At 28.4% G+C, this 16364-nt stretch overlaps 3 protein-coding genes and 1 long non-coding RNA gene across 6 annotated transcripts; 3 read left to right on the top strand and 1 right to left on the bottom strand.

The window, feature by feature from the left end:
• Positions 1–30: 30 nt before the first annotated feature.
• Positions 31–587, bottom strand: LOC143202622 (uncharacterized). The gene is made up of 3 exons (XM_076414276.1): positions 451–587; positions 271–356; positions 31–211 (listed from the first exon to the last, which is right to left on the bottom strand). Exons 1-3 carry the CDS (start codon positions 557–559, stop codon positions 38–40), a joined length of 369 nt encoding a protein of 122 aa, XP_076270391.1. The 5' UTR covers positions 560–587; the 3' UTR covers positions 31–37.
• Positions 588–1422: 835 nt separating this feature from the next.
• On the top strand, positions 1423–3392 carry Dsk (Drosulfakinin). Of its 2 annotated transcripts, none has more exons than XM_076414278.1 (3): positions 1423–1544; positions 2865–3073; positions 3143–3392. In XM_076414278.1, exons 2-3 carry the CDS (start codon positions 2872–2874, stop codon positions 3277–3279), a joined length of 339 nt encoding a protein of 112 aa, XP_076270393.1. In that variant the 5' UTR covers positions 1423–1544; positions 2865–2871; the 3' UTR covers positions 3280–3392. The 2 variants fall into 2 exon arrangements, with proteins under 2 accessions (XP_076270393.1, XP_076270392.1); XM_076414277.1 differs by lacking the exon at positions 1423–1544 and adding an exon at positions 2217–2352.
• An 898-nt stretch (positions 3393–4290) lies between these two features.
• On the top strand, positions 4291–4965 carry LOC143202624 (uncharacterized). Of its 2 annotated transcripts, XR_013007202.1 has the most exons (4): positions 4291–4427; positions 4485–4511; positions 4627–4746; positions 4826–4965. It is a non-coding gene; the product is annotated as an uncharacterized LOC143202624 (long non-coding RNA). The 2 variants fall into 2 exon arrangements; XR_013007203.1 differs by lacking the exon at positions 4826–4965 and having other exon boundaries at positions 4583–4718.
• Positions 4966–7804: 2839 nt separating this feature from the next.
• LOC143202625 (uncharacterized) lies at positions 7805–15327 on the top strand. Its single transcript, XM_076414280.1, has 14 exons — positions 7805–8337; positions 8393–11412; positions 11496–11658; positions 11719–11808; positions 11886–12105; positions 12174–12352; positions 12412–12630; positions 12687–12830; positions 12991–13125; positions 13181–13291; positions 14207–14407; positions 14470–14588; positions 14926–15028; positions 15083–15327. The coding sequence occupies exons 2-14, from the start codon at positions 11321–11323 to the stop codon at positions 15215–15217; spliced, it is 1911 nt and encodes a 636-aa protein (XP_076270395.1). The 5' UTR covers positions 7805–8337; positions 8393–11320; the 3' UTR covers positions 15218–15327.
• The last annotated feature ends 1037 nt before the right edge of the window (positions 15328–16364 follow it).

Raw genomic sequence — 16364 nt, forward strand, 5'->3', positions numbered from 1 at the left:
TTTATTAAGCTAAAAACAGGTTATGGAAATTGTATATCTAATATTTAACATTCATCATTTTCATTGATTCGATTGTGGCTTGTAATTTTTTATTATCCTCTATTAACTTAGCATTTGCTAATTTTTCATTAGCTAGTAAATTATTAGCATTTAGCAAAAGAGCATTTCTTGTCTCCAGGGCGTTTTTATAAAACACGCTCATATTTCTACACTAAAATATAATTCATATTTAAAAATACAGAATGGACTTACATTTAACAATCTATTCACTTGGTTTAAAAATATTTTAGCTGGAGTATCAAATTCTTCTTTAAGTGGGTCGTTATTAAAATGCTTTTGAAATATGTCACAGCTTGCTACAAAGTTATATAAATCATTATCTAGTGAGTATATTAAATACCCATTGAACTAATGTTTTATAATAATTAGTTTTATTATTAATTAATTAACCTTTCAATTTGATATTATCCTTTTTTAAAACTTCGCATTTTTCATTTATATGATGACAATATTCTAATAATTGTTGGCATTTATTTATTGTTTCTTGAGACGCGTGCATTTCAAGAGATAAGGTTTTGAGTTGATTACAATCTTCTTTTATCTTTTGCATTTCACTTAAAATAATATTTTGATTAATTTATAATATAGTATACATTTTAAAGTAGAAATACTTTTGAGTTTCCTGAAATTTATTTTTAATTTCCAATAGTTTCTCCGAAATATCGCCCCGATAAAATAAATCACGTTTCTGATTTTCTTCTAAAGCCTTTAGTTTTCGCTCAATTTGATTTTTTTCTAAATTGATTTTTTCCAAATCTTTCTTTAGAAAGTCAATTTCAGACATCTACGAAAAGGAAGAACATTTTTATAATTCTCATTATTAAAAAGCCATATTTAAAAATAATTTACTGTTAATTTATAGTGTAGTTCAGTTTTAATAAGCGCATCTCGTTTTTCATAGTACTTCATTTCAAAATCTTTGGACTTTTTAAAGAAAATATCCGTTGTTATTTTGTTGTCATTGTAATTAATATTCAACTTATCCAAACATAGCTTTAAGTGGCGGTTTTCTTGATTTATCTGTTCAAGCTCAGTTCTTAATTTAGTTACTTCCCCCTGAAATATAGTCAAATTATATTGTTTATTTATTTCACTATAACGTAAAGTTACCCTATTTATATAAAGTTCATTTTTCAATTCTATGAAACTTTTTTCGAACTCTACCGCATTTATTCTCGATGTAAATTCACTCATATTAAATATATTTTCTATACAAGCTATTAAGTCGTTTTAATATTAAACCGTCATCAAAACTGTCAATAATATATACTAAAACTTGAACCAACGACCACTACGACTGCCTGAGTAACGTCACTGGTCTTTTGTTTTAGCAACTGTTTTTCTAAACATGCTTGATTTAAAAAAAACCAACTCCATTATTAACCTTTATTCGAAATGTTCGTTGGCTTGAAGAGCAAAAATGGTTGTTTTGCATAATACGGACTGCCGCTGTCAATTATATCAGATTAACAACTAATATAAAGGTAAATTCGCTTGACATAAATAATCATTTCTTGGTATATTTCATTCACACTATTGTTTAACATAATAACCAATATTTTAATTAAATATAAGCATATTACATTGAGAAAAGCTATTATTTCTATTACTGGAGACATTGTAATAGTTTAAAATTTTTCAAAAAACATTCACAGTGAAAAACTGGGATTAATTGAATATTCGATCACTATTTAGAATTAAGCTATTATGCTTAATCCTTTTCCACAGATAATTTTTTGTTGAACACATTTGACCTAACAAACACATTCAAGTTAAGAAAAATTCTTAAATATCAAATATAATACTGAATACATATATTATTTGGACGTTGACATGTTTATGTTATAACAATATTCTATAACAGTTGTATTGACTAAACTTTACTTAATGTCGTCCGTCGCTTTTTTTTACACAATACAACAAATTTTTTAAGAATATTATTAAATGTAACCAACAAAATAATATAACAAATTATAAAAATATGACGGACGTCTGCATGTTATTATTTCTGTCAACATCTTATTTGTTGTTTTTTCAGCACTAAAACTAATTTTCATAATAAGGCGGAACGATGTAATTTTATTATTGATCGAACTGAGAGTTTTGAATTTAAGCGGTTTTGGCACGATTTTGCCTTTGACACATCAGAATATTAGTTCAAATTGAATTGAAGCATCGCGAATTGAATTTTAAAATGTACTTTTTGTTTCTTTCTCATCTCGGTATAAAAGCAACCAACTAACGTTGTTTCTCCGCATTTAATGTGTTGCTCTACGAACCTCAAGAAAGGCGGTAAGTAGTCTATGTTTTTGGATTATTATATTTGAAGATTTCCAGTTGTTTTTATTTTCTGTTGCGTGTACGCGCATCTTTACTCTCCATCATCATATTAATTATATCATCTATTAATTATAATAAAATTGACTGTGAAATACGTATTTTTTTCTCAATGATTGTGAGTGATTATATATAAATTAAATTAAGGTAATTTTAAAATAATTTATAAGACAGAATGTTGAACACACCTATACAAAAATACAAAGTAGAGAAATGAAACTTGATGAAACTTATATAGTTAGTAATAAGATTTAACTTGAAATTGATAAAGTCCCAAAAGAATACGATTACGCGCTTATTCATTAATTGTGTACAATATGATTCTATCATTTCTAATCTCTAATTTTTATAAAATATCATTTAAAATGAAATTAGCTACCATATCTAAAAGTTATTTAACATTAATACATTATTTGATACATATTATATTATATATTATATATAAAAATCAATATATTTTATTCTAGAGAGAAGATGAGAATCTTTGTCACTGATATTTTGGCGATAGTTGTAATTGCAGCCTTGTTGATCTATCATATTGAAAGCTTATCAATATCCGGTTCGAACGGTTTATATGAACGCAACTTGAACCGAAATTCTGGACTGTCGAGATATCATGTTAAATCCGGCTCCAGATACTCAAAGATTAAACCTGAAAACTTCAATGAGCTTACTGGTAAGCATAATGCGGCTAACGCTGTTTGTCATGTGCGATCTATTAATGTCTGGTACTATTATTTGCTAGATGACGATGATGTTTTCGAACATTCCAAACGACAGCAACAACCGCCCTCTGATGATTACGGCCATCTTAGATTCGGCAAACGCGATGAACAGTTTGATGACTACGGTCACATGAGATTTGGAAGAAATGGCGAATAAAAGAAACAACTAAGAATACATATTCGAAACATATCTGACTATAAACAACTGATTTTTTAATACTAATAATTTTGTATTATTCCATGTAGATCCAACCACAATAAAATGTTTCAAATCTATATAATTTTTATTTATGTGACTAGTAACTATTTGTCTGCTACTCCTTACATGATATTGTATTATTTTTTAATACAAGAGTTCAATGTTTTAGTATAGCTACTCTTCTAGATATTAAGAAATATTAATTTCCTAACAAAGATATCTGTGATTATTAAAGGATAGAGATAATTGGTTTGATTTCGGTGATGTAGAGATGAGTTTATTTTAAGTAAATTTAAATTGTCAAGTGACAGTATAAAATTAATTTTAGATTTTAGTGTTACTAATGAATTCATAAAAAAGCAATGGAATAATAATTCCAAATATCTTCGTAAAATATTTATTCGTATTCTATATTTGGAAATTATAATGACATAATATAAATGTATTGGCTTATAACTATTTCATTCGATTGATGATTTCGAATGTTTGTGGTGTATTTAAACCGTGTCATAAGTGGTGATTTCTTCTCGTATTAATTTTGCGAAGGAGAAGGAAAGAAATAATTCCTGGATTCTATTATGTTCTGGGCAAAAACAGTTTTATTTTGGTACATGTAAAATTATTTTTATATTTTAATGTTCTTTGGATTTGTAAGGAGTAGTGGAATAATGACCCCCAAATATAATACCCTATTTATATATTTATATTTATCGTATTTTAATAAAATTTCAATAGCTATTTGTAATAACATACATAATGTAATATATATAATAATATAGAGATAATATAATAAAATTAACAAAAAAATTAAGGATGCACAATATTATTTCAAAAATATTTTTAAAAAAGGTATAACTAGTCTATTACATTACTATTGATTATTAATGATTGTGTGTATGTATATTTATATATGTTTATATATATGCAAGAATGAATTATTTCGATGAAAAATTAGGTAATCCCCCTCCTAACCTATAAAGAAGTGCCAAGAAAACTTAAAAACAGTAAAACTGCTAAGTATTTTCAGCTTTTTGGCGGCTGTTAAAAATACTGAAACAATTAATTATTGCTCCATTTGATAGTTTAATTCATTATGAAGTTGTTCAGTATGTAATGGATATAATGTGTATATCATATATTTACTAATTTATTATATATTTTAGAAATACAATAACAAATGATTATATTAGGTAATAAAAGTACAAGTAAAAGTGAAATATATTAGACACTTCAATATTTACTTATTGAAACAAAATTCTAGAAGTAATGGAGGGATAAGTTCAATACAAACCAAAATCTTTTTAGATATTACTACACAATAGCCTTAATTCTTAAAGAATTATAAAACTGCTTGTATGCAGGACCCAATAACCAACTTAAAAATTAATGAAATTGAGATTAATTCTTATTGTTATAAGGAAGTTGGTAAGGAATTTTGATATATTAAACGATTTATTGTTATTTTTAAAACTATACAACAATAATCAAAGTAATTCTTTTTCAGCCTCATAGAAACCACTACATAAATCAATTCCACTTGTAGCAGGATCATCAACAACTAATAACTACAATGCTAAAGGTCATAAAGGTCATTGATGATGTTTTAGTATTTGGAATGTTCGATATGATGACAAGTCATCAAGTGATAAGATATCTGATTTAAGTCTTAAAATTAAGAATTAATAATTAAAAAGGTTTATGTTTAAAATGATTTGTTTTTAGTAATCTATTTTCCTTGGCTTTATTATTATTCATATTTTGATGTTATATATGAATAATTTCTTCTTATTCGATCTACTTCTATTTAATTTTTAATACACACTTAATATCCCTGGAATCAAGTTGTAGGAATAATCGTGCCAATCAATATTTAAAGTTAATTTGAAAGTTGTTAATATTGAATGACCGTTTTGACCTTTGTGATATTAAGATTTGTACATATATTTGTTAATCGATTGAATATTAATTTTGGTTTGTATTAATTTTTAGTTATAAATGTAATATTATTAATATATTTAATTAATTAGTTGTTTAATGATATGAAGAATTAAGTTCAATTAATTTTCGCAGTGTAGACTTATGTTGGAATATATTTTCATTTAGGAAGATTTTGATTATATTATATATAAATTATAAATTGTGTGTTAAAGATGTTAAGCATAATAAATATTTACTTTGACATTTTGAAAATAATTTACTAGATTTAAGCCCTATTATAGCCACCACAATAATGAAGTCTTAGAAATACTGAAAGTATACTTAAATAATAAAAAAATCTTAAATATTTTAAGTATAAGATAAATAATTTTATTTAAAATAATTTATCATGTATTTATTTTTTAACTTGGCAAATAAAATTATTAGCACGTCCCTGAATAAAAATTCAAAGTTTGTTGAAAATATTGTAATTTCTCAGTAGATGACACTATAAAAAATGCATATTTGTTGCTTGTAAGGAAAACCAGTGTGCCATGATTTTTTTCAACCCTGTGATTTGCACACTATGTTGCCGATATTCATTTAATATTTGCCATTATGTGTAATTAATTTGTTCTAGACAAATAAAATGTATACTCATATTAAACAAAATTTAATATGTTTACACCTCCAATTATTTGTTTAATATTAACGTTACTGGATATATCTGAAATTTTAATACAAAAATTTATTTCATTATATTGAAATTAATAATGAATATCTTTCCGGGATTGTTGACAACGGAGCGCATCCATGCCGAATACGTCGTACCTCATCGCTGTTCCGTCGTAGTTGGACGAGTGGTGCCCTTCCTTGTGGCTCGATGCCGCCGCTCCATACAATTATTTTAATGAATTTTTTTTCTTAAATATGCCGTAATTTTAGCCGAATTCGTAATTTTTTTATTTTATAGTGACTTGCTGTGCTCCCCAACGGGTAAGTTGATATTATTTCATATTTGTTAATATAACTGCACTTAGCGTACACCCGTCACTGAGTCAACCATATCATGTTTTTTTTTCTATTTTCAGGTACGGGAAAATCAAAGGAATCTCGCGATAAGCGCGCGTGACTCCCTGGGTGCGGTAATGTGGCTGACAAGCCTGGATCGTCCTAGTCTTGGTGCACATTATCATTCCCTTGGTAGCAGGCCATTGCAGACTTTGACACGTTGTATGATATTGCCCGTTGCTTCGACAACTTCTAGTTGATCGCCTTGCGGGTCTCCTACAGCTGGGGACCCGTGAGTTCGACCGATAGATGATGAGTGGGCTAGTATGGGTTGTCATTGGTGGTGGTTCGATAGATCTTCGTTCTTCCTTTTCCGGTGATAATGTGGGACTCGGCGGTCATCAGGACTAGTCACGCGAGCAATTCGTTGAAGATTTTTGCCCAGGATGTCGGGAGGCCCGTGGTGACCATCCGGATTGTGCATTATCGTACCCAGCGTCACGACCCTCGGCGCGGTAAAATCATCTATTGTTTTTGTTTATTCTCTTTTTGAGCGACCACATTTTTTTTGCACTAACTCAAATTAAAAACAGTTTTAGTTCAGTCCTGACAATGAGCGGTATGTGGCTAGTTTTTCGGTGGAAATCAGTTTCCATTGCTAAATTGACCTCAAACAGTTCGTTGTTTTGGTCTGGGCTTGAAGCTTCTTAATCGGAGCCAGCATATCCCAGCATCTTCTTCAGAAAAGTGAGGTGAGTTTTTCGCTCATATTTATAATATATCAATTTTTAATGTTGTTTTTTTGTTTTATTTGTTCTAGGACATTTCGTGTACGCAGCGTGAGTGCTTACAGTGTTAGTGAAGTGTGATCCAACCCCCGAGAGAACAAGGGCCTCGTCGAGTCCGATATCGTGTAATTTAATTTTTTTTGTAGGGATCGTTCGAATTCCCAAAAAAATCTCGAGCACCCAAAGTGCACTTTACATTTATATTGGGGTAGGACAGAAGCAAATAAGCCGAAAGGATATGGAACATCAGGTAAATTTTATTTTCTTGTATATCTTTGTATTCAGTTTTAATACATAACTTTGATTTGTTACAGATGGCAGTACAAATAAAATCGCGTCGCGGTTCCATGCCAGTACTATAACAACTTTCGATGAATAAACGCCGATGATTATCATCTGCGAACTATCCACCGTAAATTGTCTCATTGCCGACATTTTCGGATGCCTTCCATGGGATATTTGTTTCTTGGAATTGTGTTCAAGGAAGTCCGCAAATGGTACTGGCTTGGAATGAACCTGTTATGGACCACAGCCGGACTACATCCAATTTCCAGATATCTCAAGGTACTTTTCTCGTCTTTCCGTTATAAGTAAAATGTTATCCTCAAGATGTAATTTATCAGATTAAATGGAAAGGGTTTCTGAATTTCATCTTCATAATTTAAAATTCTTCAATCATGTTGGATAATATTCACTTTATGATCTTAATTTATATCACAGTAGTTTTCAGTACATTATCCTTTGTAATATGATTTTTCTTGTTTTAGGTAAGTGAGCGGTATATTAATTGCCTTTGAACGCGACCCCTACGTATAATTTAGTAATTAATGTGACTAAATGTGAATGTGAATAATGTGGACGACCCTAGAGGAATAAAAACACAGGTAAGATAAATACAAATACAAGAATTTCTATATTACGTTCATGATATTTTATGCAAATATTGAGATCATTTTTAGGAATAGGTAAACCACATTAGCGGTGGTTAGATTTATATAAAAAATACCTAAGTATACATGAGCAAAACTTATTCACGAGTAAAAGGTATAATCTTTAATTGTCTTGGAGCTAGGTAAGATAAATCTTTAATGAACAATTTGGTTATATTAAACTAGATTTTTTTATAGATTTTATATAATATTGATATTTGATCTCTATTTTTTAATTTTATTGAATAACACTACATTTTTATATGATTTAAGTATAGGTACATGTCATAATTTTGTTATGAAGCACTGTTCCATTGACAATGTTGGTAGAGTCACTGTCCTAATTTGGAGTAAATTTTAAATTTTAAACGGTAAATATTTGTGGTAGTTTTATAACAATTTTTACTTACTTTTATTTTCTTTCAGTAATAATATGGCACTTATAGCAACAGCATAGTGGGGAACTTTTGAACCATCAATGGATTTACTTTTCCGTAATGTTGTCTACACCTAGTACCAGGTTAATTCACCTCTGCTAAATTTGATTTCCTCTGCTTTCCATTTAATACACTGTCATTGAAGGCTTGTCTATCTTCTACATATATCTTTCTACCTTCAAGTATTATGCCAGTGTTTTCTGTTAATCGACATATATTTAAAATATGTCAGAAATTATTCTTGTCATTCCATTCTAAACATTTATCATCATTATCTGCCTCTCTCTTTTTATCTCAATCTAATGCAAGAAGCTTATTTTTGCGTGAATCATAAAACGACTGTCCATGTTGCAATATACACACTATTGCATTATCAATGGCTATTACAATTATAACAACTTACCAACTTTTTTAAAGTGCTGCCCTAATTATTCCTTCAGTTCTCAGAGTTTCAATAACTAATTAATTTATATTTACAATCAACAACATCCAACTCTCACTTATGACATCATCCTGAGTACTGATATAATGCTAAATGCACACTGTCATCTTCTGATTCAGTTTCCTTCTCAATAATATTTGTCATAGTTCTATTATATAAAACACTCCTGGTTGAATCATGTAATAATGATACTCACTCACCTCATCACAGCCTCAGCAACAATATAGATCATCAGTTTTTTATATATCTTCCTTATATTATTTGGATCATATCCTCCATCATAGAATTATGGAATTAAGGAGAACTAATAAATCCATACACACTGAAGATACTAGAATTTATAGTTCCTTTTGTTTTTGACAACATAAGTATGTTGTAAATAGATTGAGCTATTGCATATTTTAACTTCTATTTATTTATTAGGTTGGAAGATGTTGGAAGAAGTCTTCTCAGAGAGTAGGTTGTGCAGTGATATTTTAGTCTCCCTTTTATCTCAGTTTGAAGCTTTTAAAAGGTAAATACTTGAGGAGTTTTATAATAATTTTTATTTATTTATCTTTTCAGAAAAAATCCTTGCATTTATTTAATGAAGGCTACACTAGTTGTAGGTTAATCCTCTCTTTAATGAAATTCTTTTCCATATATATAATATCCTAAAGTGTTATGTTAGTACTTCCTCTATCTACATACCTTTCAGTCATTTTTCAACTATTATCTCTCTCTATTACGCAAGAAGCTTATTTTTATCATAATTCCATTTATTCAACTGTCCATATTACTCCAATATATACTTTAAAGCTAGGCTCAGGTGTTACCAAAAAAATTCAGTTCAAATTTTCGACAATTCATTCATAAGTGCACCATCAACATTAATTTCTTATTAGATAACATTTGTCATATAGGTACTACCTAAAATACTATTGAATAAATCATGATATAGTAAAATCTTACTCACCTCAACACAGCGCCAATATCCAATTTATTTTCTGCGTCAGTAATACCATTTACTACCCCATTGTCTAGTAAATGAGAGAACTAATAAATCCATGGCCACTGAGAACATTGAAATTTATATTTTCTTTTGTTCTTGGCAATGTAGTATATATTAACTAAATTGAGCTTGCATATTTTGACTTCTACTTATTTCTTAGATTGGGAGATGTATTCAGAAGTACTGAGTTATATTGTAGTTAGTTTGTAAAGTTATATTTCTTTTAAATTAGAATGAAGATGTATTGTACTAATTTATTTAGAAATATTTCCATGTAGAATTTAAATTATGTATGAATTAAAACTAATAATCGTTCTATTTTTAGTAATATCAATGATGTTTCTAGCTATATAAGTTTTTTTTTAATATTTAAGAGTTTGCCTTCATAATTGCATTTTTTTTAAATCAAAGTGTAAAATGTAATATGTGAATAATTAAATCAATTATCTTACTCAAGTAAATAAATAAGAAAATGCAATTGTGAGTTGCATTGGTTCTCTTTTTTATTGTATGTTATTATAGTTAACCAGTCTATAATTTTTGTAAGAATGTGTAGTTTTCTTAATTATGTAAAATAATATCTTGTATATATATGCATTGACATACAGAGAATATAAATATTCTCTATATAAATTATAAATTAAGTTAGCAGTGCATTAAATAAATCTGTATGTATTTTATTTGAAACACAATATATAGAGAACAGAGTTTTCTACATTTGGCGATTATTTTTTTGTATCTATAGAGAATATATAGAGAGATTCAGGAGTATATTACAGATAAAAACTCTTTTGGGATCCACGTTATAGAGAACTGTATTATAGCTGTTTCATTAATATGTTTTAATTGCTATAGATTTCTATACTGGATCCTCCTATTCTATAGGTTTCTATACCATGTTTTCTAACGTTATAGGTTTCTGTATCGCGTTTCCTTACATTATAGGTTTCTGTATCACGTTACATTACAGGTTTCTGTAATATATTTTAGTTAGTTTTAGGACTCATTTTAGAGGGCGCCACCAAAAATTTGTAAAAATTAGCAGTGTGTTATAGATTTCTGTAATGTTTATTATAGATTTCTGTATGATGTTACTGTATTAGTATAACGGTTTTCGCAGAGATGGTATCCCACAAAGAAAAAATGTTTTAAGTATTAAAATATCGATATTTTTCTCAGCCGCCGATTCTAGCACACAGTTCTTCCTTAACTATTACCTCCGTCGAAAAAAAAAACAATCAAAATATTTATTTGATTTAAATATGAATTAACTGGTTTTTTTATTCGACTGTGTCTTATCTAATCGTTTCTTTTCTATCTAATAAATAGGCGTCTATTTGCGATATCGACTTCATTCAGTCGATAGTACCCAACACTAATTTTGATTTGACAGTTTAATTTAAATGTTTAACGGATATTTATGTTTTTAAATTATCTGAAAATTTTGTTTATAAGATATTTTATTGTAATAGAATATTTTTAAAATGCGGAGATCAAGATCGTTATCAAATATACCTATTCCAGCACATTTACGAAGAGATTCCAAATCTAGGGAAAGATCTAAATCAACTTTGCGGTATGTTATATATTAATTATAGCAATTTAAAACATTATTGCTGTGTAATATTATATATGTGAGATATTAAATATATACTTTAGTCAAAGTCGAGACAAAAGTGCAGAAGGAAATACACCTTTGTACAAGCGTGGCACATCAGAACATAAAAGACTATTTGATAGGAAAGGTGTAACAACTCCTGCTACACCTTCATTTTCTACAGGAGTTCGACGCTATGGCTCTAGTAGTTGTTTTGGAAAAAGGGTATAAATGCTATTACAAAGATATTTGATTTATTTATAAATGTATTGTTTGTTATTTAAGCCTTCATTTACAAGATCTAAGTCACCAACCTCAGTTCCAATACAAAAATTAGTAAATGACAAAAAATGGGTCAGTGAACAATATAGTAAGGTATGTATTATTTTAATGAATTTTATGTACTTAGAATGTATAATAATTGGAATTTAACTCTTACTCTTTGTATGTAGGTTCAAATGTTTATTCGAACTAGTGGTCTTTTCAATCCTGAGTTAGCTACAATGATACGTCCTCCAACAATAAATACCTTTATAGAGTTAATGTCTATTTTGTTTGGTCAGTTAATAACTATAGGTCCTATAAATTCACAAAATTATACTGAAGTAGTTTTAACAAAGTTGAAAATGTTAAGGTATCCAGGTTCCATTACAATGTCATCAATTAAAAGTGGTAAGTATATTTATTTTTATGTAATTTATACATTTTTAATAAATTTACTTTGTGAATGAACATTTTAGCAAATACAATGCATGGCTGGCCACAGTTCATTTGTATGGTTTCTTGGTTAATAGACAGAGTAAATTTGAGCAGTTCAGTTGTTGTAAATTGTGATGAAGAGATGCAGAAAATTTCTGATTATCAGAATGTTCTTTGGGATTTTTTTATAAATCGTTATAATATTTTTAGTGATGGAGAAGTAAGTTATAATTACAGTTGATCCAAATTTGATATAAAAGTAACAATAATATTATACAGCATGAAGATTTGGTGTCGCAGGCAAATTGCAATCTTTTGAATAGTATTGCTAAGTTGTCGGAAATTGATTTAGAGGCAGTGGATAAGTACAAAAATCACTATGAAGCTTTAAATATGGAAGTAAATAATTTACAGACACAAATAGAGGAATATTCAGTTGAAAATAATAAAATTGAACAATCTAATGCAGAGAAAACTCAAGTCATTCAAAAATTCCAGGTTATCACGTTAATATTATTTCTGTTATTTAATAATGTTTTTTTTTTCATCTGTAGGATAATAAAGGTAAGCGTGAGCAAGAGGTTGATGAAGAGCTGCAACATATAAAAAAGTCTATTAATAAGAGATTTGAAAAACGAGACAATCTTAATGAATCTATAAAAAAGCTTAAACAAGATATTGCTACACAATCTTGCAAGGTAAGAATTTAATGTTAATTTATACTCATAGATTTTATATATAGAGGACAACTATATTAGTATACACTATATATTTATTAATATTATGTTATATTCTAGCTACTTTATGTATTTGTAATTAAAGATTTGGTTTAATATATTAATAGTGTTTTATTTGTAGATACAAGAAAAAGCAAATATGTTAAAGGAAATAGAAGAATTAACAAGAATACTTACTAGAAAAGAGAATAAGTTAGCAGAATACAGATCAATTAAAGATGACTTAGATCGAGATTTGAGAGCTATAGTGGTTGAGGTAGCATTTTTAACATTCTTTTTACAGTCTGTTTTCTACTGTGGTCATGTTTTAGATTGAATCTCGCGTTGATGCTTGGAACGTTGCATTAACAAAAACATTTTTATCAGAAATGAAAAATTTACATTTACGAGAAAAAGGGTTTCATTCAGGAGATTTTTTACAGGTAAGCTATTTTTGATGTTTTATTAGGGATGGGACTTATTGAATGAAAATTATTTGAGTATTAGTAGATCAATATATACTCTTAATACACAAGGCGGTAGCTTTCTATAAACGCTGATGGTTAAAAATCTGTGGGGGAAGAAAACATAGTGTGTCCTGGGAGGCGGCGGCCATTCTTTGAATTATTAATAATTTAAAATAATAATTTTTTTAACAAAAATATCCTGTGGTTATGTTTGCTTCAATTTCTTGATTTCTTAGGCGTTGTCTAGTAGTGTGTTACTTTCAGTTTACTGTAATTTAGTAACCTTTTATATTTCATTGCGAAATCTTGGGTGACTTGAAAAAAAAAACGATCTTGAAAAATTTTGTTTTTGTAGCATTGTTGGATAATAAGTCGGTTTAAAGACTTAGTACACATGTTTTTACCCCATAATCTTAGGTCAAATTGAGAATAACTTCTGACCAACCACTACAGTTGTTTAATTTTGAGTCTTATCTGCTCAGCTCTTTGTCTAACACAATGTTTCAAATTTAGACTACTCTTAAAATATTTCGCTGATTTTATTTGAGGAAATGGACATCCCTAGGTGATTTAATTAAGTAAGTCATGTCATCACAACACAAAATTGATATATACGGATTGCGAGCTATTAAACTGTATTTTCTGAGAAATTGATTCTAGCCCGTTTATAGATCTTGTTGACTGTCACTTGTAGTTTTTCTATATGTAGAGATCTCAAGTACCTTTTTTTTTCGGCGCTAAATTTTCATTCACAGAAAAATCTTATAGAGTCGATTTCATTCCATGTTTCCCAATGCTATATATTATATAATATGTATGTATGTAACATGTTATATTATTTGCATACACAAAAAACAATCATTTAGGTGTAATTTTATTTTTTTATGATAGGAAGTTGATGACAGACTTAAAGAAAAAGAACATGTAGAGAAACAATTATTGGCAGAATTAAAGGATATTAAGGTGGAGATAGAAAAAATCCAGCATGATAAGATAATTTTAAATTCGGACATCAAGGAGTTTAGAGACAAGAAGAAAGAATTGGAAGAACTGGAAAAAAATATCCAAGCCGAAAAAGAAATCATTCAAAATGTAAGTTATTATGGTTAATATTGATTGAATAGTGCGTAGGTCTTACTGTCACATTTTTTTAGAGTCTTTTGAAAACCGAGGCCATGAGGAAAAATTATGAGAATCAAATTAGTAAATTGAAAAACTTTTTATCCTTAAGAATGCAAGATGATGATGCTAAGATTAAGGATTTAGATAATCAGTATGTTGTGTTTGCTATTATTTTCAGTTCTATCGTATAGTATAGAGACATTTTATTACCTCATGATTACACTCATGATTTAAAAACATATAGTATTTTTGGAGTACAAAAAATAGCTGGATGTAAAAGTTAATTAGAATAAATCCAATTTACAGCAGAAAAGAAGTTTCGTCAAGGCAAATACGCAGTTTTACACAGCTAAAAAACCATCAAGCCCATTTGGAAAAATGAACATAAATTCAGGTTTTTCTTATCGAACGACAAAATTTATTGATCAACCTAATGCTACATTTAATAATGTGTAAATGATATATACTAATATATAATTTTGTTATAGAATAGAAGAATCATTACAACAGTTTAATTGTTTGGCCAAAAAAGGTTTGGCTCTACTGATTGAGGCCCACAATATGACAAAACAGTATTTGTTTTATATTAATGTACGTTAATATTTATGCAATAGATGATTTAATTAAGTATTTTGCTTATTTTAGAAAAAAATGGAAGAAAACGTGCTGACTTTACTTGTTGCCAACGATCAGGATAAAAATATTTCAAGTGCGATTTCCAAAGATTTAATAAAAGCAAAACTATATTCTGATAAGTTATTTGAGAGTTTAAATCAGTAATAAGAAAAAAGTGTTAAAATTCTATAACAATAAATGTGAAAGTACAAAATGTTTATATATATTTTAAGAAAATTGTATTTTTCATTAATAAAAACCTATGAAAACAAGAATTTTTGTCTTCAATTTTTTGTATGTTTTCTTGTATTTAAAAAATATAAATTCTTAATGATTTAAAATATTGAGCGATTTAATTATTTTGCTGACAAGGGATTGAATTGTCCGAATTTTGGATGCTATATTTATATTTATTTATGATGTTTAGTAGACTTATTTTTAGTTTAGTAGATAATTTTCATGAATATGAACAATAAGTAAAATGTTAAAATCAGGTTATATTTATGGTTTTTTTTTTATTAAAGGGCAGATCGATGTTGCAATTGAATAAAACAGGTTGTTTGAAACGAGTGTGGGATATTAATGATTCTTTTTTTTAAATTAAAAGACCCATTTATGCATTGTTTGAATGTTTGCTATATGCTATATGTTTGTTTTGTTTCAATACCGAATAGGTTCGACTGAACTGTAGTGATGCTCTCGGTAATGTTGATTTTAAGGAGCTGTATTCACATAAACTAAACAATTTTAAAAAGAAAATATCTCACAAAAAGTCAATTCATATCAGGTCTACATAGTTTAAATATCGTTCGGTTACTATCTTTCTCTAGCGCTCGTCGTTGACAATTGGCATCGTTCCATATTGATTTAGACGTGCTGTTTGGTTATGCAACTTACCATGAGGATTTAGCATTAGTGAATCATAAATAAGTGTTTAAAAAGAACATCGCCAAAACAATATAACCGCCGCAGCCTTTATTGAAAATTTTGTTAAAAAATTATATAGGTTTATTAATATATTGGAAAATTATGTCTATGAAAGAGAAGCATTTCTCATGTTTCAGTGGGGTTGAAATCCTAAGAGTTTGGATTATATTGCTTTTGGTTGTTATAATTCGATAATTCAATTTCAAATACCATAGATGTTAACATGCTGCAACTCTGAATACATTGATTTAGTATAGTATTTACCAAAATTTCTATTTACAATATATAATTCGAGCACAATAAAGCGTGTTCTTTGAAAACATTGTTTGATGACATGGTACGTTACTGTCAGCGTGTCGTGTTTTATGTAAGACTTTGCCCAAGA

The sequence above is a fragment of the Rhynchophorus ferrugineus genome, unplaced genomic scaffold, assembly GCF_030347505.1.
Source record: "Rhynchophorus ferrugineus isolate W39M unplaced genomic scaffold, kcgeb_rfMv2 rfM9, whole genome shotgun sequence".
Classification (NCBI taxonomy): Eukaryota; Metazoa; Arthropoda; class Insecta; order Coleoptera; family Curculionidae; genus Rhynchophorus; species Rhynchophorus ferrugineus.

Bases quoted from the DNA above. Each gene is read 5' to 3' on its own strand.
- LOC143202622 (XM_076414276.1), bottom strand. From the start codon at position 559: ATGCACGCGTCTCAAGAAACAATAAATAAATGCCAACAATTATTAGAA. The intron at 357-450 runs GTTAATTAATTA...ATAACTTTGTAG, and splicing joins GGATAATATCAAATTGAAAG to CAAGCTGTGACATATTTCAA. The intron at 212-270 runs GTGAATAGATTG...ATTATATTTTAG, and splicing joins CTAAAATATTTTTAAACCAA to TGTAGAAATATGAGCGTGTT.
- Dsk (XM_076414278.1), top strand. From the start codon at position 2,872: ATGAGAATCTTTGTCACTGATATTTTGGCGATAGTTGTAATTGCAGCC. The intron at 3,074-3,142 runs GTAAGCATAATG...ATTATTTGCTAG, and splicing joins AAACTTCAATGAGCTTACTG to ATGACGATGATGTTTTCGAA.
- LOC143202625 (XM_076414280.1), top strand. From the start codon at position 11,321: ATGCGGAGATCAAGATCGTTATCAAATATACCTATTCCAGCACATTTA. The intron at 12,831-12,990 runs GTAAGAATTTAA...TTTTATTTGTAG, and splicing joins TTGCTACACAATCTTGCAAG to ATACAAGAAAAAGCAAATAT. The intron at 14,589-14,925 runs GTATGTTGTGTT...ATTTTGTTATAG, and splicing joins ATTAAGGATTTAGATAATCA to AATAGAAGAATCATTACAAC.